The sequence below is a fragment of the Bufo bufo genome, chromosome 10 (assembly GCF_905171765.1).
Source record: "Bufo bufo chromosome 10, aBufBuf1.1, whole genome shotgun sequence".
Classification (NCBI taxonomy): Eukaryota; Metazoa; Chordata; class Amphibia; order Anura; family Bufonidae; genus Bufo; species Bufo bufo.
In genome coordinates this window covers 102,785,634-102,812,786 of record NC_053398.1, presented here as the reverse complement: position 1 = coordinate 102,812,786, position 27,153 = coordinate 102,785,634, and the positions used below count along the sequence as shown (strand labels likewise).

General features: G+C 44.9%; 1 protein-coding gene across 2 annotated transcripts in view; it reads left to right on the top strand.

Annotated features, from left to right (window-relative positions):
• DUS2 (dihydrouridine synthase 2) overlaps window positions 1-10,622 on the top strand; it is a 75,404-nt gene extending 64,782 nt beyond the window's left edge. Inside the window, exons 15-17 of one of the 2 annotated variants that reach the window (XM_040408988.1) lie at window positions 7,121-7,194; window positions 9,128-9,285; window positions 10,157-10,622. In XM_040408988.1, coding sequence (XP_040264922.1) covers window positions 7,121-7,194; window positions 9,128-9,285; window positions 10,157-10,176 — 252 coding nt within the window. In that variant the 3' untranslated portion in view covers window positions 10,177-10,622. Of the gene's footprint in view, window positions 1-7,120; window positions 7,195-9,127; window positions 9,826-10,156 lie in introns of those variants that run through there. The other variant, XM_040408987.1, reaches the window with a different exon arrangement.
• Window positions 10,623-27,153: the final 16,531 nt, after the last annotated feature.

Here is a 27,153-nt window from a genome sequence, read left to right as displayed (position 1 = left end):
TTTTGCAGTTTGCCTGCTGTGTGCCCATACATCATTTTTTGAGCACATATGGGGTGTTGCCGTATTTGGGGGGAAATGGGGAACAAAATGTGGGGTGCATTTTGTCCTGTTACCCTTTGGGAAAGTGAAAAATGTGGGTGTAGAGCAACTTTTTCTTAAAAAAAAAAAAAGGGCAATTTTTCATTTTCACTGCCAAGTGTTTCCTAATTCTAGGAAACACCTTTGAGGTCAAAGTGCTCACTACACACCTTGAAAGATTCCTTGAGGGGTGTAGTTTCCAAATTGGAGTCCCTTTTTGGGGGGTTTCCACTGCAGGGCCACCTCAGAGTGTCTTCACATGCGACATAGCTCCCAAGTACCATTCCAGCTTAATCTGCTCTCCAAAAGCCATATGGTGCTCCTTCCATTCTGAACCCTGCTGTGCGCCCATACATCAGTTTTTGAGCACATACGGGGTGTTTCTGTAAACTACAGAATCAGTGTAATAAACACTCAGTTTTGCTTGGCTGTTAACCCTTGATGTGTTGCAGGAAAAATGGATTAAAGTGGAAAATCTGCAAAAAAAATGTGAAATTTCATCCCCATTTTCCTTATAATTCTTGTGGGACACCTAAAGGGTCCACTAATTTTGTAAAATCGCTATTGAATAGCTTGAGGGGTATAGTTTCTAAAATATGATGAAAGTGGCTTCATAAGGCTTCGTTCACATCACCGTTCAGCCTTTCCGTTCTCCTGCTCCGTTTAGGAGCAGGAGAACGGAAAGGACGGAAAAGACACATAACTGACGCCAAACTGAGTCAAACGGAGCCCTTAGGACCCCTTAGACTATAATCGGGTCCGTTATGTTTCCGCTCAGAAGATGATTTTTAAGCGGAGACAAAAGTCCTGCATGCAGTTATGTGCCTAAACGGAGCAGGAGAACGGAAAGGCTGAACGGTGATGTGAACGAAGCCTAACTGAACTGGTCTTTAAAAAATTGGGTTTTGGAAATTTTCTTAAAAATTTTAAGATTTGCTTCTAAAGATCTAAGCCTTCTAACGTCCCAAAAATAAAATGAAAATGTAATTTACTAAATGATCCAAACATGAAGTAGACATGGGGAATGTAAAGTAATAACTATTTTAGGAGGTATTACTATCTATTTTAAAAGTAGAGAAATTGAAATTTGGAAAGTTGGAAATTTTCGGTAAATTTTAGTATCTTTTTATAAATAAAATGAGATAGTTTGATTTAAATTTACCACTGTCATGAAGTACAATATGTGACGAGAAAACAATCTCAGAATGGCTTTGATAAGTAAAAGCGTTTTAAAGTTATCACCACATAAAGTGACATGTCAGATTTGCAAAAAATGGCCTGGTCCTTAAAGGGGTTTTGCCATCTCAGACAATGGGGGCATATCGCTAGGACATGCCCCCATTGTCTGATAGGTGCGGGTCCCACCTCTGGGACCCGCACCTACAATGAGAATGGAGCAGGAAAATGAATGGAGGGCATGCACAGCCGCTCTCCATTAATTTCAATGGGGCCGCTGAAAATAGCTGAGCGCTGGCTCGGCTATTTCCGTCTGCCCCATAGAAATGAATTGGAGCATGGGAAATCCGGGGTCCTCTAGCCACAGCTCTCCCCGCTCTGTTCTCGTAGATGCGGATCCTAGAGGTGGGACTCGCACCTATCAGACAATGGGGGCAATTCCTAGCGATATGCCCCCATTGTATGTGATGAGAATACCCCTTTAAGGTGAAAAATGGCTGGGTCATGACGGGGTTAATGAACAGCTTCAGCGCTGGAGCTGTTCAGTACAGAGCATGCGCCTATGAGTTCTGATATTCACGAGGACTCTTATTAGGAGTTATTGTCTTGAGTTGACTATTGAACCTCTGTTCATTGAAAGGTTTTAGTGAAACGGATGGGTCAATCGAAGAGAGTGATGCAGCGATTTGATAAAGATACGTGTCCCTGCTGTCCATAGGGTAGAAAAAGCTGCCGACAGATTCCCTTTAAGAAACAAGATTTACGGCATTGTGAGGCACAGCACCTGGGGGCCTGGTAGGATAGCCTCTCTGGCTAGACACTTCTTTTCTGTAGTTGGTCTCTTTTTGCCATTATGTCCTCTGCTAGTACAGACCTTTAAAGCCCGGGTGCCTATTGGGGTGGCTTATTTTTATGCTTGCTCTAAGTGCAATAAGGCTTTTCCTTCCCCGCAACCTAACTCGCTCTGCGCGCAGTGCGCTGCTCCCATGGCCCCTCCTGATGCCCTGGCCCCTCCTGCGGTGGCGGTCCCTCCTAATTAGGCCGCCTCACTGTCCCAGGCCATAGGCGATCTTGCCAGCCTGTCCCGGTCCATGGTGCAGTCGCTGGACCGCTTGCCTGCTCAAATTGCGGCAGTCTCTGCCCCTCGCAGGGACCATGTTGCTGAAGGGTCTCGCCCCCGCTCTGACACCAGGTCCCGTAAAAGACCTCGAGTGATCTCAGCCACGTCCCGCTCATCCTCTGTGTCCTCTGGTCACTCCCTGGACAAGTCTGAGGCAGGCGAAGTCTCATCTTCTGCCGCTCCTGGGGACACCTCTGACTCTGATTCTGTATCAGAGCAGAGTTCTACTTTATCTGCGGCCATGCAGGACCTCATTAAGGCGGTTAGAGACGCTCTCCATGTGCAGGAGGGTACTCCCTCCTCTTTTCAGGATTCTGTGTCCTTCCGCCGTTCCAATCGTTCCGTGTTGGTTTTTCCTAACCACCCGGACCTCGACGCACTCCTGGCCAATGAGTGGCGTCAGCCTGATAGGCGCCTGCAGACCTCCAAGGGTTCGGACGCTCTGTTTCCTTTCAGTGCAGAGTCCGTGAACCTCTGGTCAGTCCCACCCCTGGTTAATCCTCAGGTGGACCGTTTGGCCAAGGCCACCACCCTTCCCTTGGCTGATGCGGCTACCTTGTTGGATCCCGCTGACAAGAAGATTGATTCCTTGGATAAGGCCATTTTTGTAGCGGCAGGCTCCACTGTTCAGCCTGCTTTTGCCGCCTCCTGGGTCGCCAAAGCCTGCGTGGTCTGGGCCAAGCAGCTCATCCGTTCGCTGATGGATTCTGCTCCAGGTGAGGTTTCCATTCTTGCCTCTCAGCTTCTCCAGGCTTCCCGGTACCTATGTGATGTCTCCCTGGAATCGGCTCGCTGGTCTAGCAGGGTGGCTGCTAACTCTGTGGCCATCCGCCGTACGGTGTGGCTCCGTTCGTGGGTGGCAGATGCGGCTTCCAAAAAGGCGCTGATCTCTCTCTCCCTTTTCAGGATGAAAAGCTGTTTGGGAAACGCCTGGTGGAGCTTATTTCATAGGCCACGGGAGGAAAAAGCTCCCTCCTCCCCAGAACCGCCCTCGTCGCCGTCGCCCTCCCTTGGCGGCTTCAAGGTCGAAAAATTTTCGCTCCTTTCAGGACTCTTTCTCCCACTCGGACAAGGGGGGGGCCTGGCATTCTCGCCCCAAGCCTTCAAAGCCCCAGTCTGCAAAAACCTCTTCTGCATGACTGCGTTTTACCACATGTTTGGGGCGGCTAGATCGACTTTCAGGAGTCCTGGAGATAGTCTCCTCCGGTTACAGGATAGAGTTTTCCACTCTTCCTTCGGGTCGGTTTTTCATGTCGCGTCCCCCCAAGTCTCCCGTAAAGGCGGCAGATTTTTTCCAGGCCATTCATTCCCTACAATCCCTCGGAGCGCTTCCAGGGATTTTATTCAAATCTTTTTACGCTCCCCAAGGAGGTCGGCTCCCTCCGCCCTATCCTGGATCTGAAGGCGCTCAACCGCCTTGTTCGGACACTGCACTTACGCATGGAGTCTCTCAGGTCGGTGATTGCCTCCCTGGAAGAGGGCGAATTTTTGTCGTCCATTGACATACAGGACGCATACCTTCATATTCCCATTGCCGTGGCCCATCAGCGGTTCCTTCGCTTCGCGGTGAATTCTCTGCATTTCCAGTTTGTGGCTCTGCACTTCGGCTTAGCGTCCGCCCCGAGAGTCTTCACGAAGGTACTGGCCCCTCTTATCGCTCTCCTCTGCACTCGGGGGGTGGCAGTGATTCCCTACCTGGACGACCTGTTGGTGAAGGCTCTGTTCCTGGAGGACAACCTGGCCAGCCTCCGTATCACCCTGTCTGTCCTGTCTCAGTTCGGGTGGTTGGTCAACTATCCCAAGTCCTCCCTGGTTCCCCGCCAGAGAATGGATTTCCTGGGCATGACCTTAGACAACCGCCTCTGTCGAGTGTTCCTTCCCCATGACAAAGTGGTGGCTCTCCGAGATGTAGTGGTTCGCCTTCGCAAACCGTCCCCTCTACCTCTTCGGACGTGCATGCAGGTTTTGGGCCGGATGGTTGCCTCTTTCGAGGCAATTCCTTTTGCGCAATTCCACTCCAGGCCTCTTCAGCTGGCGATCCTGTCCAGCTGGGCCTCTACCGCCTGGTTAGTCTTCCCCATCTCGTCCGCAAGGAGTTGTGCTGGTGGCTTCTACCTCGCACCCTATCTCTGGGCAAGTCCTTTCTTCCCCCTCGTTGGCGGGTGATCTCCAAGGACGCCAGCCTAACGGGGTGGGGAGCCGTCTTCGGGTCCCTCTCTGCTCAGGGCCTGTGGTCAGCAGCGGAATCCTCCCTGCACATCAATATTCTGGAGCTCAGGGCGATTTTTCTGGATCTCTCATTGGACACACCTTCTCTCCGGTCTTCCGGTCCGAATCCAGATGGACAACTCCACTGCAGTGGTGTATCTGAATCATCAGGGGCACACCAGAAGTGCAAGGGTCATGGAAGAGGCTTCATGCATACTTCGGTGGGCGGAGTCCTTTTTTCCGGTCCTCTCCGCAGTCCACATTCCCGGGGTCGACAATTGGGCAGCAGACTCACTCAGTCGCCAAAGCCCCGACGCGGGCGAGTGGTCCCTTCACCCAGAGGTGTTTCTTCGACTCTGTCAGCGTTGGGGCACACTGGACATAGACCTTTTCGCCTCCCGTCTCAACCACAAGGTACCGCGTTACTTTGCGAGGTCCCAGGACCTTCAGGCGCTGGCCTCAGATGCTCTGGTCCTTCCTTGGTCCCAGTTCAGTCTCTTGTACCTCTTTCCTCCCATTCCGCTCCTTCCCAGGGTTCTCAAGCGCCTGAAGTCGGCCCAGATTCCGGCGATTCTGGTGGCCCCGGACTGGCCTTGCCGAGCATGGTACGCAGATCTTCTATTCCTACTCACAGACGCACCGTGCCGTCTCCCTCTACGTCCCGACCTCCTTTCCCAAGGTCCGCTACTCCACCCGAGTTTACATCTGCGTTTAATGGCGTGGCTGTTGAGGCCGCGGTACTGAGGTTCCGCGGTCTCTGAGTCTGTTATCCAGACTATGCTCCACGCATGCAAGCCCCAGTCTTCCAGAATTTATCATCGTACCTGGAAGACTTATTTTTCCTGGTGTGAGGCTGCTCAGTTTCACCCTCTCTACCTTTCTGTTCCCAGAGTCTTGTCTTTCCTCCAGGCGGGCTTTGACAAGGGCCTTCGGCTGGCCTCTCTCAAGGGTCAGATTTCGGCCCTATCTGTTCTCTTCGAGAAACCCCTGGCTTCTCACCGCCAAGTGAGAACCTTTCTGCAGGGGGTCGCTCACCGCGTTCCGCCTTTTCGTCCTCCTGTGGAACCGTGGGACTTGAACATTGTTCTGGATGCTCTTCAGGCCTCTCCCTTTGAGCCTTTACAGGATATTTCTCTTTCCTTTCTCGTTTAAGGTCGCCTTTATTGTAGCGATTACGTCTATTCGCAGAGTTTCTGAACTTGCTGCGCTCTCTTACAGATCCCCTTTCTTGGTGTTTCATCAGGATAAGGTGGTTCCGCGTCCGGTCCCTTCCTTTCTCCCTAAGGTGGTGTCCTCATTCCACATGGAGGAGATTGTCCTTCTGTCCTAACCCCTCTCATCCTAGGGAGCGTTCTTTTCACAGTTTGGATGTTGTTAGGGCTCTTCGCCTCTATCTTCGGTTGACTGGGTCCTTCCGCCGGTCGGACTCCCACTTTGTGGTCCCTGAGGGTCCTCACAAGGGCCTACAAGCTTCCAAGGCCACCATATCCCGTTGGATTAGGTCGGCAGTTAATGAGGCCTATGTTGCGAAGGGTCGTCTTCCTCCCTCTCGGTTGACCGCTCATTCCACTAGGGTGGTCGGGGCTTCTTGGGCGGTTAGACATCAGGCCTCAGCTTCCCAGGTCTGCAAGGCCGCCACCTGGGCCTCTGTCCATACGTTTTCCAAATTTTATCACATCCACTCCTTGGCTTCTGCTCATGCCAGTTTGGGTCGCAGGGTTCTGCAAGCAGCCGTGAGTTAGTTGCGTTGCATGGCTGTTTTTCTGCCCTTCCTTGTGGACTGCTTTAGGACGTCCCATGGTGCTGTGTCCCCCACACCTGGGATGCATTGGGGGACACAGATCCCACCCTCTGTGGCTAGTTTTTTCTGTTGGTCCTCTCTGGTTTAGGACTTGTTGGCTTATAGTTTTGTCTTGTGCTCCTACTGCTTTTCTACCTACTGGTTTGCTCCTGCATCTGCAGTGGGTATAGCCCAGATAGGAGGAGCCAACACTTTTTACTTCTAGTGGCAGCTGGGCATATACCCATGGTGCTGTGTCCCCCAATGCATCTCACGAGAAAAGGATTTTATGGTGAGTACAAAAATCCAGTTTTTTTTGGGAACGGAATTGCGGACCCGGAAGTGAGGGTCCGCAATTCCGGATCCGGCAGCACATAGTGCGGCCCCATAGAAATGAATGGGTTCGCAATTACGTTCCGCAAAATGCAGAACAGAATTGCGGACGTGTGAATGGAGCCTTAAACATTTAAACTGAGCATGTGGGCAAGAAATAAGGACAAGAACAAACAGCAGGTGGTGCTATACAGATGCATTTTATTCAATATCTCAGGGGTTATACAAAATTTTTACTTACATAAATTTACAAAAGTATTCAGGTGCTGGTTTGAATAATGTAGAAATTTTTGTGGCACAAACCCTTTAATTTGCTTTATTTTCTATGAAAAATTACCTCTTTCCTTGCAGGTCTTTGACGTTTGTACATTTATTCCTGTAATATTTATGTAAAATATTTAGTAAATTATATATTCTCTCTCTAGGTTCAGCGATCACTTAATAAATTTTTCCGCTCTGTGGTCAGTGTGAATGAAAAGAAATATTGTTCCACTCTCTGGTGAGTTTGGATTAGGTGTTTCATTATTTTAAAGAAGACTTTTTGCCAGTTTTTTTCTTTATAAAAGCAATACCTCATACTGTGGTTCAGGAGAAGCCATCTCGTTATTTTATTTCATGATCCAATTCTCAGTTGCGCCGCTATGCCCCCCGATATGCTAATTAATAGCATTGGTACAGGGAGGAGGAGACATCAGCTTTTCTCAGTGGCCGTGTCCTTCTATGCTATGTTCGCTTACATAGCCTGTTCTCGCAAGATTAACCAAATCTCATGAGCACAGCTCATCTTCTTCCTGGCTGTGACTTGGTGCGCAGCAATTGGACCACGTCACAGCCAGGGAGAAGGAGATGCCCACTGTGAAAAGCTGATGTTTTCTCCTCCCTGTACCAATGCTATTAATTAGCATATCAGGTACTAGGGGGCATAGTGGCGCAACATTGGGGTAGATCCTATACACTTCTATAGGAGCGATCCATCCTATTGAAATGAATGGGAAGGCTTGGATGTAAATACACCTGCTAACCGCTGCGGATGCGACGGTGAGCAGGTAAACAATGAAGAGGAGGCAGCGCTGGCACGGCGCACACCTTTTCTTCAAACAGCTGATCGGTGGGACCCCCGCCGATCTGATATTGATGACCTATCCTGAGGATAGTAATTACAATAAGCTGAGGTGGCTCACTCGTAATTAGCTCTGGTATGGTGCTACAAGCTCAAATAAAGGGGGACACCCAACCCTTTGTTTGGCGACTGCTCTTCCAGCTCTTGGATTCAAGCAGATTTTCTTGCTTAATTTCTTATATCCTTTGGTTCCAGGCTTCCTTTTTCTTTGTAATAATCCCACGCTCACTCTGTAATGCCAGACGCGTTTCAGGGTCTAACGCCCCTTCCTCAGTGGCCACTGAGGAAGGGGCGTTAGACCCTGAAACGCGTCTGGCATTACAGAGTGAGCGTGGGATTATTACAAACAAAGAAAAAGGAAGCCTGGAACCAAAGGATATAAGAAATTAAGCAAGAAAATCTGCTTGAATCCAAGAGCTGGAAGAGCAGTCGCCAAACAGTGACGTCATCAAAGTGTCTACCCGGTCCCCTGGACAACCAGGTCACGTGGGACGCCTGGTACGGCCAGCACATCACGTGGGACGCTGTGAGTGCACGGCCGCCTGGATACAACGCTGCGGACAGCAGTAAAGAGGGGTAAGACCGGGCTCATTCATGAGCATTATAGGACATACGAAGCAAGTATAAGCTATACAATTAATTGCACTGTGAAGTGAACATTTTGGATTCAGTTGATATTCGGCACCAGTTGTGTCTCCTGCACGTTACGGAATCTAGTGCAGCATAATCATTGTGCAGTGTGGTTTCGGGCATACCAACAGCATCTATACCAATAGGACATATCGGGATATTGCCGGCACGCTGCCATATATTTTTATGGGACAGTAATACGCCCACAGCGATTTCCTCCTCATTACAGTCTTACAATATTGGTATGCATCTGTATATGTGTGCTTATATGTATGTTTTTATATATATATATTGTTTAGGGGTATGTTTTTAGACTAATAAAGTCCAGTATTCTTTACTACCAGTGTGTTTCCCTTCTGAGTGTGCCCCTTCGTATTGCTTACGCATACTAAAAATAGATTACTAAATATAGGTTGCGCTAATATAATTATCTGAACAGCAAACCTTTTATGTACTATATGCTATCTTGATTGTTTTATTGTTTTAGATATTTTATGGGTATATGTATAGGTATTGTTAAATAAATTTTCTGCATACTTCAATTTGAGACCAAATGTACAAGTGCTCGCTCATCTTTTCTATATCTATCCTGAGGATAGGTCATCAATAAATATAACTTGGACAACCCCTTTTTAGGTAACCAGTGATCATCTAAACATTTCCTTTGTGTTCCTTCTCTCAGGGACAAGTCAAAGAAGTTAGCAGAACAAGCTGCAGCCATTGTGTGTCTCCGAACATTAGGGCTTCCAGAAGGAAAGCTTGGGGAGGAAGAAAGTAACCTTGTTCGGAAGAGAAAAAGAGCAGTCCAGGATGAAAGCGTAGACGTGACGGACTCACAAGGTGAAGAACAGATTAAAAAAAGACTCCAAAGCAATGAGAACTTTGATGACTCAAAAGATTAGCCTTACCTCAGTTGTGATCGCAATATTGCACATTTTATTTTAACTGGTTTTGCAAATATTTTATCAAATAAATTATCTAAACCACTCAAGCCTGTACAGCGAGTGGGACCTGGTTAACTTGCATGTTATGTAGAATATATGTTGGCCTCGCCTTTCCCTGTCTCAGTGCAGTAATATAATTCCGTGAACAAGGGGTATATTATTCACACGGGGGACAACCGCTAGATTGGTGGCGGTCTGGTCACTGGAACTCACAGATCACAAGAACAGGGACATCTGGTCACCAGTTTGAATGGAGTGGTTGTTGAGCATGCACATTACCACTCCATTCACTGGCTACTGGACCGATGGAGATAGAAGAGTACATCGCTTGGCTCAGTCCGTCAGTCCCATAGACAGTGAATGGAACAGTGGTACACATACTCGACCTATGCTATATTGAAATGGGGGACTTGGCACCCACCGTGGTCTCAGCAGTTATTCTCTATACAGTACTGGAATACCCCTTTAAAGTATAATTGTCCATAGCAGCACTGATACGTGCACTGAAAGTAGTGACACTGTATTATAACAATACTACATGTAGTTTTATTCCGGCTGCTTCTCTGCATGTTTGCCCTGCTGCCGCCAGAACTCCGGCCCGCCCCCATTATAGTCAATGGGGCCGAACCGGTAGTCCGGGGGCACGTGTGCACTAGCGGCAGCACGGATCGGACAGGCTGTTCACCCACCGGAACAGCCTGCCAGAGTTCCTTGCCGCTAGTGTGAAACTAGCCTAACAGCACTGTTTTTCATCTTCTCTCTTCTAGCACTGTTGAATGGGTGTTAGTGTTCACTTTGCCTGCTAGATGAAGGCGACCATCATTTGGTCAATTTACAGACTTTGAAAATGACTGAATGGTGAGACTTTAAGATGCTAGATGGTACTTCCATCAAATCTCAGAAAGAGTTGGACGAGAAGTTTCTGTAGCGAATTGGTAGTGTCGAGAGTGGTCAGAGGAGGGCAGTCACACGTAGAGAGGGCTCCGGAAGGTCAATACAGACAAAGGCATGCCAACATCGCTGTATAAGAAGAGCTGCTGTATCTCAAAGGACAGCCATGCAATCACAAATTGGTTCTGCAGGAGGCCTTGCAGAACATAAGAAACAGGACTGCATTCACACATGCCAGTAACTTGTTTGCCATTGACCTCTTATGAACACCTGCACTGGAGGCATGAATGGCAAACAGTAGTGTTCAGTGATGAAAGTAGGTTCTGCCTTGGTACTAATGATGGCTGCATCAGAGTTTGCAGAAGAGCCAGAGTGCCTACTGCCATCATGCATAGTGCAAAGACGCACAAAACCAACACTAGGATGAAACTTTCCCACCCACTACACAACATTTTCTCTGTGCTTTTGGATACTCGTCCAGTAGCATCCTTGGCCAGCTCGATCACAAGATCTCTACCTGATGAAGAATGTCTGGGACTGGATGGGGCAATGGATGTCCTATGGACAGCAGCCAGCAACCACCTTGGCTGACTTACGTCTCCAACTTGAAAGAGCTTGGCATGACATACCACAGGGGGATATCCAGCATCTTCATGACCATTACCATGCCAGAGGGGCATTGTGTATCGCAACAAATGCTACCCAGTATTAATGTGACCCTGTCTCAAAATAACCTGCTGCAGAACCCAAAATAAAGGGGACACCAACTTGGTTGTATGATCACTGACCAGGCACCACTAGCAGTTTGTATTTTGTGTATTTTGTCAACCTCCGCTCAATCGTATAAAGTTTTCCAGGTGTTCTTTTTTTTTTTTCCCCCTTTTCATGTTAGTGTATTTCTTTTACCATTATGACATCTAGTGGCTGTCCTGGGAAACTACGAACCTTTTTGGCAATTCAAATAATAGAATTTTACTAGTCTTCCAGACATAGAGTTCAATGGACTTCTATCTATTTTTACTTTTTTATATCTCATTTATTCCTTTGTTTAGACGTGTGTGTATGTATGTATATAAATATATATATATATATATATATATATATATATATATACACACACACACAGTTGCAAGAAAAAGTATGTGAACCCTTTAGAATGATATGGATTTCTGCACAAATTGGTCATAAAATGTGATCTGATCTTCATCTAACACAATCACAGAGTGTCATATAATATGCTGAAGAGCTATCATCAATATGTCACAGAAATTGTAAGCTATTCAATTAAAATTTACCTTTTAATAGATAATGTTAATAGAGGTATAATTTTCCAAAATTTCCTGATATATTTTCACTTGATATTATTAATTGCCAGAATAAAGGTAGAATCAAGACCCACCGTGGACTTCAATGCATTGAAGTCCACGGTGGGTCTTGATTCTACCTTTATTCTGGCAATTAATAATATCAAGTGAAAATATATCAGGAAATTTTGGAAAATTATACCTCTATTAACATTCTGATCTTCTTCATCTAAGTCACAACAATAGACAATCACAGTCTGCTTAAACTAATAACACACAAAGAATTAAATGTTACCATGTTTTTATTGAATTCACCATGTAAATATTCACAGTGCAGGTGGAAAAAGTATGTGAACCCCTAGACTAATGACATCTCCAGGAGCTAATTGGAGTGAGGGGTCAGCCAACTGGAATCTAATCAATGAGATGAGATTGGAGGTGTTGGTTACAGCTGCCCTGCCCTATAAAAAACACACACCAGTTCTGGGTTTTCTTTTCACAAGAAGCATTGCCTGATGTGAATGATGCCTCACACAAAAGAGCTCTCAGAAGACCTACAATTAAGAATTGTTGACTTGCATAAAGCTGGAAAGGGTTATAAAAGTATCTCCAAAAGCCTTGCTGTTCATCAGTCCACGGTAAGACAAATGGTCTATACACCCTGTACAGAATTATTAGGCAAATGAGTATTTTGACCACATCATCCTCTTTATGCATGTTGTCTTACTCCAAGCTGTATAGGCTCGAAAGCCTACTACCAATTAAGAATATTAGGTGATGTGCATCTCTGTAATGAGAAGGGGTGTGGTCTAATGACATCAACACCCTATATCAGGTGTGCATAATTATTAGGCAACTTCCTTTCCTTTGGCAAAATGGGTCAAAAGAAGGACTTGACAGGCTCAGAAAAGTCAAAAATAGTGAGATATCTTGCAGAGGGATGCAGCACTCTTAAAATGGCAAAGCTTCTGAAGCGTGATCATCGAACAATCAAGCGTTTCATTCAAAATAGTCAACAGGGTCGCAAGAAGCGTGTGGAAAAACCAAGGCGCAAAATAACTGCCCATGAACTGAGAAAAGTCAAGCGTGCAGCTGCCAAGATGCCACTTGCCACCAGTTTGGCCATATTTCAGAGCTGCAACATCACTGGAGTGCCCAAAAGCACAAGGTGTGCAATACTCAGAGACATGGCCAAGGTAAGAAAGGCTGAAAGACGACCACCACTGAACAAGACACACAAGCTGAAACGTCAAGACTGGGCCAAGAAATATCTCAAGACTGATTTTTCTAAGGTTTTATGGACTGATGAAATGAGAGTGAGTCTTGATGGGCCAGATAGATGGGCCCGTGGCTGGATTGGTAAAGGGCAGAGAGCTCCAGTCCGACTCAGACGCCAGCAAGGTGGAGGTGGAGTACTGGTTTGGGCTGGTATCATCAAAGATGAGCTTGTGGGGCCTTTTCGGGTTGAGGATGGAGTCAAGCTCAACTCCCAGTCCTACTGCCAGTTTCTGGAAGACACCTTCTTCAAGCAGTGGTACAGGAAGAAGTCTGCATCCTTCAAGAAAAACATGATTTTCATGCAGGACAATGCTCCATCACACGCGTCCAAGTACTCCACAGCGTGGCTGGCAAGAAAGGGTATAAAAGAAGAAAATCTAATGACATGGCCTCCTTGTTCACCTGATCTGAACCCCATTGAGAACCTGTGGTCCATCATCAAATGTGAGATTTACAAGGAGGGAAAACAGTACACCTCTCTGAACAGTGTCTGGGAGGCTGTGGTTGCTGCTACACGCAATGTTGATGGTGAACAGATCAAAACACTGACAGAATCCATGGATGGCAGGCTTTTGAGTGTCCTTGCAAAGAAAGGTGGCTATATTGTTTTTGTTTTGTTTTTGAATGTCAGAAATGTATATTTGTGAATGTTGAGATGTTATATAGGTTTCACTGGTAAAAATAAATAATTTAAATGGGTATATATTTGTTTTTTGTTAAGTTGCCTAATAATTATGCACAGTAATAGTCACCTGCACACAGATATCCCCCTAAAATAGCTAAAACTAAAAACAAACTAAAAACTACTTCAGCTTTGATATTAATGAGTTTTTTGGGTTCATTGAGAACATGGTTGTTGTTCAATAATAAAATTAATCCTCAAAAATACAACTTGCCTACTAATTCTGCACTCCCTGTAAATGGAGAAAGTTCAGCACTGCTGCTACTCTCCCTAGGAGTGGCCGTCCTGTAAAGATGACTGCAAGAGCACAGCGCAGACTGCTCAATGAGGTGAAGAATCCTAGAGTGTCAGCTAAAGACTTACAAAAGTCTCTGGCATATGCCAACATCCCTGTTAGTGAATCTACGATACTTAAAACACTAAACAAGAATGGATTTCATGGGAGGATACCACATACAAAAACATTGCTGCACGTTTACAGTTTGCACAAGAGCACCTGGATGTTCCACAGCAGATGAAACCAAAGTTGAGTTGTTTGGAAGAAACACACAACACTATGTGTGGAGAAAAAGGCACAGCACACCAACATCAAAACCTCATCACAACTGTGAAGTATGGTGGTGGGGGCATCATGGTTTGGGGCATCGAAGTAAATCAACAACAGAATGGCTTAAACAGAAGAAAATACGCCTTCTGGAGTTGCCCAGTCAGAGTCCTGACCTCAACCCGATGGAGATGCTGTGGCAGGACCTCAAGAAAGAGATTTACACCAGACATCCCAAGAATATTGCTGAACTGAAACAGTTCTGTAAAGAGGAATGGTCAAGAATTACTCCTGACCGTTGTGCAGTCTGATCTGCAACTACAGGAAACGTTTGGTTCAAGTTATTGCTGCCAAAGGAGGTTCAACCAGTTATTAAATCCAAGGGTTCACATACTTTTTCCACCTGCACTGTGAATGTTTACATGGTGTGTTCAATAAAAACATGGTAACATTTAATTCTGTGTGTGTTATTAGTTTAAGCAGACTGTGATTGTCTATTGTTGTGACTTAGATGAAGATCAGATCACATTTTATGACCAATTTGTGCAGAAATCCATATCATTCCAAAGGGTTCACATACTTTTTCTTGCAACTGTATACACACACATAAATACGTACATACACACATATACAGTCAGGTCCGTACATATTTGGCTCTATACACCTCCACAATGGATTTGAAATGAAACAAACAAGATGTGCTTTACCTGCAGACTGTCAGCTTTAATTTGAAGGTATTTACATCCAAATCAGGTGAATGGTGTAGGAATTACAACAGTTTACGTATGTGCCTCCCACTTGGACCAGGAAAGACCTTTGGCGGCAGACCCAAGGATATAATATATACGCCCAAATAGATATGTCTTCCTGCACAATGCCTATAGGAGAGTGCACTGCCATTTACAAAGTGTGTGTACACTGTGATCCTCTCCTGCCTATAAGTGCGTTTCTCACTAGTATTCTCCTTTCTATATGGAATTTTCTCATCAAAATGGCACTTCTGCAGCTTTCTCATCTGCAGGTCATCTACAGCAGGAGGGAGACTTCCTCTCCTACATATACAGTGCTCATCTTATATGAGGGGGAGACTCCCTCTCGTCACATTCTGTGTGTGACTGGGGCTGTCTGCTATAGTCGGGGCCACTGGTACAGGCAATTGCTTCTCTTAGGCCTGGCAGCACTAACCCTGCTCTTCCTAGCCACTTTCTTCCTCTTCCTTCCACACCTGGAACTCTGACTAGGATGAAGACTACCTCTCCTTCTATATTCCGAATAGGCTGGTTTGTCACTGGTCGTCACATCCCAATGGTGCTTCCAGGGTTAAAACTATCATTGTAACAGTCATAGCAGCTGCTGAGGGTCCCTCAATATCAATGGGACAGTAATGATTTCCCTTCAGAAGCTTCACTAAGCCAGCTGAAGGGAGTCTGCTTTAATGTGCTCTATCTCAGGTTGTATAGTAGCTAGAGATGGTGTTGGTTAAAGCTGATATATATTATATAGAACAATATTGTGGTGCTAGCCACCGTACAACAAGAGATAGAGCATTCAGAAACTGGGTCAAGTGTGAGATCTCCTAGCACCATCTAGTCTTGTTTTAAGGCTTAGATTGTCATATCTTTAGCTACTATACAACCTGACTTATAGGAGGTTAAAGCAGCCCTACCACGTCAGCCACCTCTGGCCTCAGCCAGCGTGGTAGAGGAAAGGGGAGGGCCAAAGCAGATCCTGCTAACAGATGAAGGAAGAGAAGAGAGATATAGATCCTCCTTTTCCTGTGTAACTACTGTACATGACCCTAGGGGAAGTGGTAACGTGAATTCTGTGCATGTTATCCCCCCCTCCTCTCATCAGTCAGTGCATATTTGCTCACAAAATGAGTGAAAAGATGAGCGCTTAGTCGCCTAATCACCACTTCTGTGCCTCATTAGGCCGCTTATGGACACCATGACCCAGACGTTTACCAGCGGCCAGATTATAGCATATAGGTCACATCAAATGCCTGCATTACACTCACACATACAGTGCATCAGTAAAGCTTACATTTTGCTGTCCCTCCAGTTCTTTTAAAATGTGCTAATATTGTACAAAAGTAGTAAAATAAGGCACCTATTAGTTATCGCTGTAATTGTACCGATCAAGAGAATAACATTATTATTATTATTATTATTATTTCATTTTCAGGAGAACCCTTTTAACCCTTTCAGGACCCTGCCATATCTCACCTTAAGGACCAGGCTGTTTTTTGGAAATTTGAAATGTGTCACTTTAGGTGGTAATAACTTTGGAACACTTACTTATCCAAGCCATTCTGAGATTGTTTTCTGGAGACACATTGTACTTCGTGATAGTAGTAAATTCTTTTTATTTTTAAAAAAAAATCCCAAATTTACAAAAAATATGTGGGGGGGGAAATCCGCAACTTTCCAAATTTCGATTTCTCTGCTTTTAAAACAGATAGTGATACCTCATATAATAGTTATTGCTTTACATTTCCCATATGTCTACTTTATGTTTGGATCATTTTGTGAATGCCATTATATTTTTTGTGGACGTTAGAAGTTTAGAAGCAAATCTTGGAAGTTTTTCAGACAATTTCCAAAACCCACTTTTTTAAGTACCAGTTCAGTTATGAAGTCACTGGGGCTTATATAATAGAAACCACACACAATTGGCCCCATTTTAGAAACAACCCCCCTTAAGGTATTCAAAACTGATTTTGCAAACATTGTTAACCCTTTAGGTGTTCCACAAGAATTAAAGGAAAATGTAGATGAAATTTCAGAATTGCACTTTTTTGGCAGATTTTCCATTGTAATCCAATTTTTTTTTTCCCTGGTAACAAAGCAAGGGTTAACAGCAAAACAAAACTCATTATTTATTACCCTAATTCTGTAGTTTACAGAAACACCCCATTTGTGATAGTTTACTGCTGTACGGGCACACGGCAGGGCACCAAAGGAAAGGAGCGCCATATGTTTTTTGAAAGGCAGATTTCACTGGGATAATTTTAAGTTGCCATGTCACAATTGAAGACCCCCTGATGCACCCCTAGAGTAGAAACTCCCAAAAATGTACCCGATTTTGGAAACTACGGGATAAGGTGGCAGTTTTCTTGGTACTATTTTAGGGTACATATGATTTTTGGTTGCTCTATATTTCACTTTTTGTGAGGCAAGGTAACAAAAAATAGCTGTTTTGGCACAGTTTCTATTTTTTGTTATTTACAATGTTCATCTGGTTAGATTATGTGCTACTTTTATAGAGCAGGTAGTTATGGGTGCGACAATACCAAATATAACTAGTTTGTTTCAGTTTCACATAATAAAGCATCTTTGAAAAAAAATGATATTTTTTGTGTCTTCTGAGAGCCATAGTTTTTTTTATTTTTTGGGCAAGGGTCTTAGGTAGGGTCTCATTTTTTGATGACTGTTTAATTGTTACTATTTTGGGGTGCGTATGACTTTTTGATCGCTTGGTATTACACTTTTTGAGATGTAAGGTGACAAAAAAAATTGCTTTTTTGACATCGTTTTTATTTTATTTTGTTTACGGTTTTCACCTGAGTGGTTAGGTCATGTGATATTTTTATACAGCAGGTTGTTACGGACGTGGCAATATCTAATATGTATTTTTTTTATTTATTTAAGTTTTACACAATAAAAGCATTTTTGAAACAAAAAAAATCATGTTTTAGTGTCTTCATATTCTGAAAGCCATAGTTTTTTTATAAATTTTTTTGGGCGATTGTCTTACTTAGGGGTTCATTTTTTGCAGGCTGAGGTGACTGTTTGGTACTATTTTGGCGGGCATACGCCTTTTTGATCATTTGGTGTTGCACTTTTTGTGATGTAAGGTGACAAAAAAAAAATGGTTGTTTTAGCAAAGTTTTTATTTTATTTTTTCTACTGCGTTTAGGTGAGGGGGTGGATCATGTGATATTTTTATATAGTTGGTCATTATGGATGCCGCAATACCCAATATGTCTGTCTGTTTTTCTTTTCTTTTTTTTACAATTTTATGTGTTATACTTTGGGAAAGTTTTTTTCTTTTTTTTACTTGAAACTTTATTTTTATTTTTTATTTTTTGTACTTTTTTTTATTTTTTTGGCCCACTATGGGACTTTAACTTCTGGGGTCTGATCCCCTCTGCAATGCATTACAATACAACCTGTATTGTAATGCATTGGCTGTCAGCTTTTATGCTGACAAGCCTGCCTGTGAGACCCAAGCCTAAGGGCTGGATCTCAGAGGCTTCCGTAGAAGGCAAGTGTCTCCGTCACTGCAGCGTGGGGACCTGAGGGAGATGCGGAGAGCACCCGTACCCTCCGCAAACCCTCTGCAGACCGCGGCATACAAAGGGTGAATACACCGGCATCTGTGTTTTCACCAGGGGCCCGGCTGCCAGTGACTGCCAGGTTCGTGCCGCTGATTGGGCGGGCGCAGCTCCTGCACTTGCCTGATCAGCCCGCCATAGATGTACTGTGCTGGTCCTTAAGTCACGTCCACCAGCGGCGTATATGTACGGCGTGGGTCCTCTAGGGGTTAATGAATAAAATTATTTTGAATTACGTATGTTTTTCATCACTAAAATTTCCTCTGAGGCTACAAACACTGGGCAAACATTGAAACTGTGGAAAAGGTTCATCTCCCTGCACCTCTTTTTTGGTGTAAAAAGTCACTAACTTCATGGTTGTGACTATTTTAATGCCACTTGCACAAATAATGTACTAATCATGGTTGTATATAAGCAGGTGAGATGTGTATGAGACACAGTCCAATAGGCAGTCAAGCCAAGCATGTTTTTAGAGGGAAAGTTACGTATATTGAATCATTTTACAAGCTATGTGGAAGCTAGCAACAAAATTACAGTTAGGATTACATTCTGTATTATACTCCAGAGCTGTACTCACAATTCACTCACACTCACTTACATCCCCCGCGAATGGGCATTAATTGATAAAGCTAGGCGCCATAGCAAATTTTTTAACGGGACTCCCGCAGCTAGTTAAGACCACATACGCTTCCCATAAACCCCCACCCACTCAGTAGTTATGCCTCTTTAGTGCCCCTACACAGTAGTTGTACCCCCATAGTGTCCCCCCACAAGAATTATGCCCCCTTAGAGCCCTCTTAACACTCGTTATGTCCCATAGTGCTCCCAAACAGTAGTTATGTTCCCTTTATGTTCATTTCAAAGTAGTTATGCCCCCATAGTGCTTCCTTTTCAGTAGTTACGCCCCCTTTCACAGCAGTTATACCCCCTTAGTGCTACTTTCACAGTAGTTATGTCTCTACAGTGCCCCCTTCACAGTAGCATGCCCTGTTAGTGCCCACCCTTACATTTGTGAATCCCCTGTAGTGTTAATAAAATAAAAAACTCACCTAGCCCGTTCCTCCAGGGAATGGACACCTCCCACTCTCCCCAGCAGGAGTGATGCATTGACATCATCATGCCTGCTGGGCTGAGAGAGGGTAGGAGTCGGCGATGATCCTCAGCCCATTCCCTCTTCTATTCAGCCCTGCAGACACAATGCGATGCTTTGTTTAGATAGCAGCAGCGATTATGTCAATATGAATGGGGGATGGAACTGTTGAATTGTGCTTTTTTTTTTTTTTTTACATACTGATACGAAATCCTTTTTTTAACTGCTGTATGGCCATCCATTTTTTGTTCAGATATCCAGAAAAAAAATGATGAGGTTGGCAACCCTGCTACTCCCATGGTCAGTGGCGTATCTCCAATGGAAGCAGACCAGGCAGCTGCTATGGGGCCTGTGCGGAAGGGGGCCTGCAGTGGACCAAAGGCCCCGCCCTCTAATTACTTTAAAAACCAGCTCCCATTCAGACTTCCTGTTATCCGTGAAGAAAGCTAAAGGACCTATGATGAGGTCATCACAGGTCCTGTAACATCTAGTAAAGGAACTGCACAAAGAAACGTGTAGTTCCCAGGTTAGAAAGGTGCATCTGCCAGGACCTCTGATGACAGTCTTTATCAGCACAGGTCTTGCACCTTCTAGTATAGGAACTGCACAGAGAATAGTGTAGTTCCCAGGCTAAAAAGATGTATCTGCCAGGACTTCTGATGATGTCATCACAAGTCCTTTAACCCACAATTGCATGGAGAAGAACTGCAAGTGAAGCTCTCCATTGAAACTAAAATGGAGTGGTAAAAGAAGGTCTTTCCCTTTTTTCTTTTTGCCTCCCCCATTCCCTTTTTTTTTTAGTAGTACCTCATAACCCATTGATACTCATATCTCAAAAGTGACACACTATACATTATAACTGACTACCTCCTATCTCACCCAGTACTGCAAACTACAACCCCAATACCTAACAGGGCTCCAGATGGCGGCCAAAATGGTCGCAAATGAGACTTAGAATTGCTAAATGCTGCTTTCACAAACTGACATGGCACGTGCTGCTGTCAGCGCGCCATGTTCTTTTCAACAGCACAGGGGAGAAGGAGGCAGTCCCCCCCCCCCCTGTACTGCTCCCGCTGCCACCAATGGGCTGATAGCAGGGAGGAGGAGAGGCTGTGGCCACTGCGCCACCAATGAATATCGTTTATGCATAATATAAAAGCAGGCTGCGCTGTGGGTGCCGGCCATATCCCATACCCGGCACCCAGCCTCTGACTGCACGCTGCGATCTGCCGCTAATAACCCGCGCAGCCTGTGTTTGTATTAAGCATAAACTACACTGCTCAAAAAATAAAGGGAACACAAAAATAACACATCCTAGATCTGAATTAATTAAATATTCTTCTGAAATACTTTGTTCTTTACATAGTTGAATGTGCTGACAACAAAATCACACAAAAAAAAAAAAAAGGAAATCAAATTTTTCAACCCATGGAGGTCTGGATTTGGAGTCACCCTCAAAATTAAAGTGGAAAAACACACTACAGGCTGATCCAACTTTGATGTAATGTCCTTACAACAAGTCAAAATGAGGCTCAGTAGTGTGTGTGGCCTCCACGTGCCTGTATGACCTCCCTACAACGCCTGTGCATGCTCCTGATGAGGTGGCGGACGGTCTCCTGAGGGATCTCCTCCCAGACCTGAACTAAAGCATCTGCCAACTCCTGGACAGTCTGTGGTGCAACGTGACGTTGGTGGATAGAGCGAGACGTGATGTACCAGATGTGCTCAATTGGATTCAGGTCTGGGGAACGGGCGGGCCAGTCCAAAGCATCAATGCCTTCGTCTTGCAGGAACTGCTGACACACTCCAGCCACATGAGGTCTAGCATTGTCTTGCATTAGGAGGAACCCAGGGCCAACCGCACCAGCATATGGTCTCACAAGGGGTCTGAGGATCTCATCTCGGTACCTAATGGCAGTCAGGCTACCTCTGGCGAGCACATGGAGGGCTGTGCGGCCCTTCAAAGAAATGCCACCCCACACCATTACTGACCAAATGCCAAACCGGTCATGCTGGAGGATGTTGCAGGCAGCAACATTTGTGGCCTGCTGGAGGTCATTTTGCAGGGCTCTGGCAGTGCTCCTCCTGTTCCTCCTTGCACAAAGGCGGAGGTAGTGGTCCTGCTGCTGGGTTGTTGCCCTCCTACGGCCTCCTCCACGTCTCCTGATGTACTGGCCTGTCTCCTGGTAGCGCCTCCATGCTCTGGACACTACGCTGACAGACACAGCAAACCTTCTTGCCACAGCTCGCATTGATGTGCCATCCTGGATAAGCTGCACTACCTGAGCCACTTGTGTGGGTTGTAGACTCCGTCTCATGCTACCACTAGAGTGAAAGCACCGCCAGCATTCAAAAGTGACCAAAACATCAGCCAGGAAGCCTAGGAACTGAGAAGTAATCTGTGGTCACCACCTGCAGAACCACTCCTTTATTGGGGGTGTCTTGCTAATTGCCTATAATTTCCACCTGTTGTCTATCCCATTTGCACAACAGCATGTGAAATTGATTGTCACTCAGTGTTGCTTCCTAAGTGGACAGTTTGATTTCACAGAAGTGTGATTGACTTTGAGTTACATTGTGTTGTTTAAGTGTTCCCTTTATTTTTTTGAGCAGTGTATATTAATTGGTGGCACAGTCCACCGCACCCCACCCCCCCCAACCCAAGTATTATAAAGTAGAATCATTGGTGGCGCAGTGCGCCCCCAACCCCCCCCCCTCAAGTATTATAATCATTGGTGGCAGTGGCTGTTCCGATTGGAGCCCCAGCAGTGTAATCCTGGGGCTCCGATCGGTTACCATGGCAGCCAGGACACTACTGAAGCCCTGACTGCCATAGTCCGCTCCCTGCTGCTGTGTGTACTATGCACAGAGCAGCAGAGAGAGTGTGAAGTCCTATTCACCCTGATAGAGCTCTATCAGGGTGAATAGGACAAGGGATGAAAGATCCCAGGCTCTAGCCCCTAAGGGGGAAAAAAGTTATTAAATAAAAGTAAAAAAAAAACACCAAAATATTAAGTTTAAATCACCCCCTTGCCCAATTTTACATATAAAATATATAAACAATAAAAAAACTGTTCTATTATGGTCCAGACGTTCCATAAAATGCGGAATGCACGCAGCTTTTTTGGTGTTTTCTTTTTTTCACGTGGTATCGAGTATCGCAATACTTTTTTATGGTATTGAAATCGAGTCAAAATTTTGGTATTGTGACAACCCTAGGTAAGACGTGTTTTTTTATTTTTTTATTATACCGTAATTATATGTATTTTAAATTTGGTGAAAAATTTAAATTTGGCTCCTAAATTTTAAAGGTTAGAAGCCAATGGCTCCTTGATATTTTTTTTTGTCTGGAGCCCTGCCTATTGTACCTCTCACAGTGGCCATAATGTATAAACTGACCACATATATCTATCTGTATATATTATATACCTATATGCAGTGTCCCACTCAGTGATGGCTGTGGGCACTTCAAACTTTTGTATATGCCTATCTAATGTATTTCTGTGTGAGCTGTAATTCCTATGAACAGGTTGTTAGGTTGGATTACATCCATTTGCCCCTAGGTGGTGCTGGCATCACTTATATATATAGTCTGGAGAATGCTAATAAAGTTAGTTGAAGGAAGTTGAAGAGAGTAGAGAGTTGGTTGTTGAGAGGAGAAGGTAGGAAGTTAATGGAGGAGCAGAACAGGCCTAGTCCACAATGTAGCTGCTATTTTAGCCCTTTGGCTCTGGCCAGGCTAAGGGAGTATTACAGCAGCACAGCACGGACCAGGGAGTCTACGTCTGGTATAGAGAGAGTCTAGTGGAGGTTAGAGCTAACTTAGCCAAGAGACTTCACAAGCAACAGTGACCAGGAGGAACCTAAAAGTACCTGGACACAGCCGGATGATTAATGCGCAAAATTATCCTTTACCACATGCCTCTATGGACATAGTGGACCATAATTCTTCAGTGAGCATCCTTTCCAAAGAATGGAGCAGAAGACTGATGCCTGCCATTAGGGAGCCGCCCTGTGGGTTGCTACTGATCAGTAAGAGTTATTATATTCAGTACCTGAGTGCTAGAGAATGGACTTCTATAGCGCAGACTTATATAAGAAAGAGCCTTTTTCTTGCCTGTTAAAGTTAAAGTCTTAGGAAAACTCCTTAACTGACAACTGTCCAGACTGTTACAAGGATTACAGCTAAACTAATATCAGAGTCATATCTTTATGCCATATAAATGAACTGTACCGACTACCTGGAGACAAGTGATTTAAGTAAAAGTTCAACTGTTTTACTACAACCGACTCCTCGTCTTTTACACCACCAACCTTTGCACCTAACGGTGCTGGCGTCACGAACAACCGGGGTCCCAGCCTCCAAAGCACCCTAAACACCTATACCATCAAGGGCACCTCAACTACCATCTGGCACCTCAACTACCATCTCACTGCACGCCGGCCTAGGGAGCTACAAAAATCACGAGTACCACTACTACCCCCATCAGCCCACCCTTCGCTCACAGATTGCCCCTGCGGTCCGGTTCGCTGCATATACACACTGCATTTATTATACATTATACCTCACATATCAGTACACTGCTGATCTGTACCCACTGCATCTAGTATACCTAATGCTATATGCACATACACACACTGCACATATTATTCTGTATAATAGATGCGTGTACAGATACATAGTATATCCAGCAATGTACTCCTATATGAGCTACAATGTATAATTGATGCAGTGGATACAGATATGTAATATATACAGCAGTGTACTGATATGTCAGTGTGTACAGATATATGGTATATACAGCAGTGTACTGATGTATGAGGTATAATAGATGCAGTGGCTATAGATATGTAATGTATGCAGCAGTGTACTGATATGTGATGTTCGAGGTGTAACTTATAAACCGTACCCAGTGGTATATCTCCAATAGAGGCAGAGCAGGCAGCTGCTATGGGGCCCATTGGGAAAAGGGGCTGGCATTGAACCAAAGGCCCCTCCCCTAATTACACTCATTACTGTCCAGCTCCAGCATAGTATTCCTATCATCAGTGGAGAAAGCTAAAGGACCTGTGATGATGTCATCACAGGTCCTGTACATCTAGTAAAGGAACTGCCCAAAGAATTGTGTAATTCCCAGGTTAGATAGGAGCATCTGCCAGGACCTGTGATGACATCATCATCACAGGTACTGTACATCTAGTAAAGGAATTGCACAGCGCATCATCACAGATCTTCAACCCCCAACAGCATGGAGAAGAACTGCAGGATGATCTCTCAACTGAGACTAGAATGGAGTGGTTAGAGGAGGTCCTCCTCCTTTCTCTTCATTTGCACCCCGGTCCCTATTTGTATTCATATCTCAGATATATATATATATATATATATATATATATATATAGCGCTGAAAGACCGGGAATGAGTGTGGGAGCACGTCATCAGGGAAGAAGGTAAGTATGTGTTTTTTTCCCTAAAGCTGCAGACTGGGGGAGGGGGGGGGGGGGGAGGAAGGCACTGAGGATGATGATGCGCCCTGTGCAGTGTGTGGCTCCCTCCCTGGCACTGATAATAATGGGCATCTCTACTGAGGGGGCACCTAATCTGCTATAACTACTGTGAGGGGGCACATAATCTGCCATAACTACTGTGAGGGGGCACATCTGGCTATAACCACTGTGAGAAGGCACATATCTGGGCATTACTACTGTGAGGGGCACATATCTGGCTATAACCACTGTGAGGGGGCACATATCTGATCCAAGGTTTGCACTGGGGCCCATAACAGTCTAGTTACGCCCCTGGCTGTGCAACTACCATATGACACAAATATGTACTATATAGGATATCATCTTTTCATGACTGTACAGTTTACATGCCTTTATGTACTTCTTTGTTGCCAACATATACAGTGTTGGAATATTTGCTTCGCTAATAAAATGTTTTAAAAACTAAACTAAAAAGTCACCCACGCCACTTTCCCAACTACTTTTTGAAACTGGAGTAAGTGGTGTGAAAATGCTAAATGTTGCAAAATTTTTGGGTAAAGAAGTCCAAAAAGTCACAAAGCCCTTTGTAAGTGCCAGAGCCACGGAAACATCTAATTTGGCCGCGCTCCTCTGTTTCCGTAATTCCCATAGCAGTGAGTGGGAGCTACACAAATAGCATAGCAAAGCAAGCTCCACTGATTGCTACACAAGATGCAAATTCTTACCCAAAATGTCATGCATCAATATTTGCAACAATTTTATGTCACAAAAGTGGTAAAAATTCTTTGCTAAATTCTTCCCCTGGTCTGTACTGTTGGAGTGATGGCGAACATCGCTGTTCCACGGTCAAACTCACAGAGGAATGCCAAGTTCTCTCCCCATGTCATTGATTATTTTGTGCTGTGCTGTAATGTCAGGCTGTGCATGAAATGGGTGGAGGCGATTTGCAGCCTCCACATATACACACGCGTTTCATGCACGGCTTTTTGTCTATAGTCAATAGGGATCCGGCCGTGAATGCCGCTATCCGGTCTGGAACAGCCTGACGGATTTGTAAGTGCAGATGTGAACGTAGCATTACAGTACAGTGTGCCATGGGTCAGACTTCCCATTACAGCAGGGGATGTACACAGATATCATAGGGCCCTATAGCAAAACTCTGATTTCTGATGAATTTACACGTTTTTGTTTTTTTAGTAAGTGGTGGCATGTTTTATTCCCCCTATTTATTGCTTCAGAGCCAAAGCCTGGGGTCCAGCCGTATCCAGGTAGGAGCACCGTGACACACATAAAGAGATATTTTAGGCCGCACTATACCACTCGGCATTCCTACACCTGGGTCGTGATATAGAGGGCCCCAATGGGAGGCGTCCGTTGCAAGTCCACTAGCTATGCCCCACCAGACAGTCCTCTCCTCCCTGTGCCAGTCACACAGTGCCTCCTGTAATGTATGTTATATAATAATATATAATTATATACATATAATAATGCATGTCTCGTAACGGTTCCCCCAGCTTTGCAGGGCATCTGCACAGTATTCATTATTCCAGCCATCCATACAGTGCTCTACATTACCATGCACCATTATCACCTACAATCCCTTGCTCCTCTTCTGTAAGGCATGGAAGATAGGCTCCATATGTACTGAAATATATCGATGATGAATGCAGGGAAGAGAACAAGTTGCCATTGATGGCAGCATTCCTTTCCCTGCATCAGCTATATTTTCACAGCTGTGACTTTCTAAACTATCGGGGCACAGACAAGCACGCAAGTAAAGGCAGCACTCCGATAAATTATGTCTCTTGCTCATGTCACCAATGCAATATTTTAGTTTTCTCAAGTTTTCGCCTTTGGGGCCAACAACACAATGCATCCCGTGTCAGGCTAATAATACAGGTTGGTACAAGTCTGACGGCGCTAGAATTATTATCTTGTGAGCTGTAAACCTTGGTTGATACCCTGGGATCGACCAGAGATCCTCTCATTTAAAAGTTTGTAATTCATGAGTGGGCTCGCCTTCGCCTCTGGGGTCACTGCCCCTTCAGACTGCTGTGAAGTCAATGAAGGGTCTGGGCGGCCCCCAGGTTCTGCACATCTCAGGAAGAAACAGGTTAGAAATGAAAAGCACAACACTCAGCCTTCCTTGCAGATG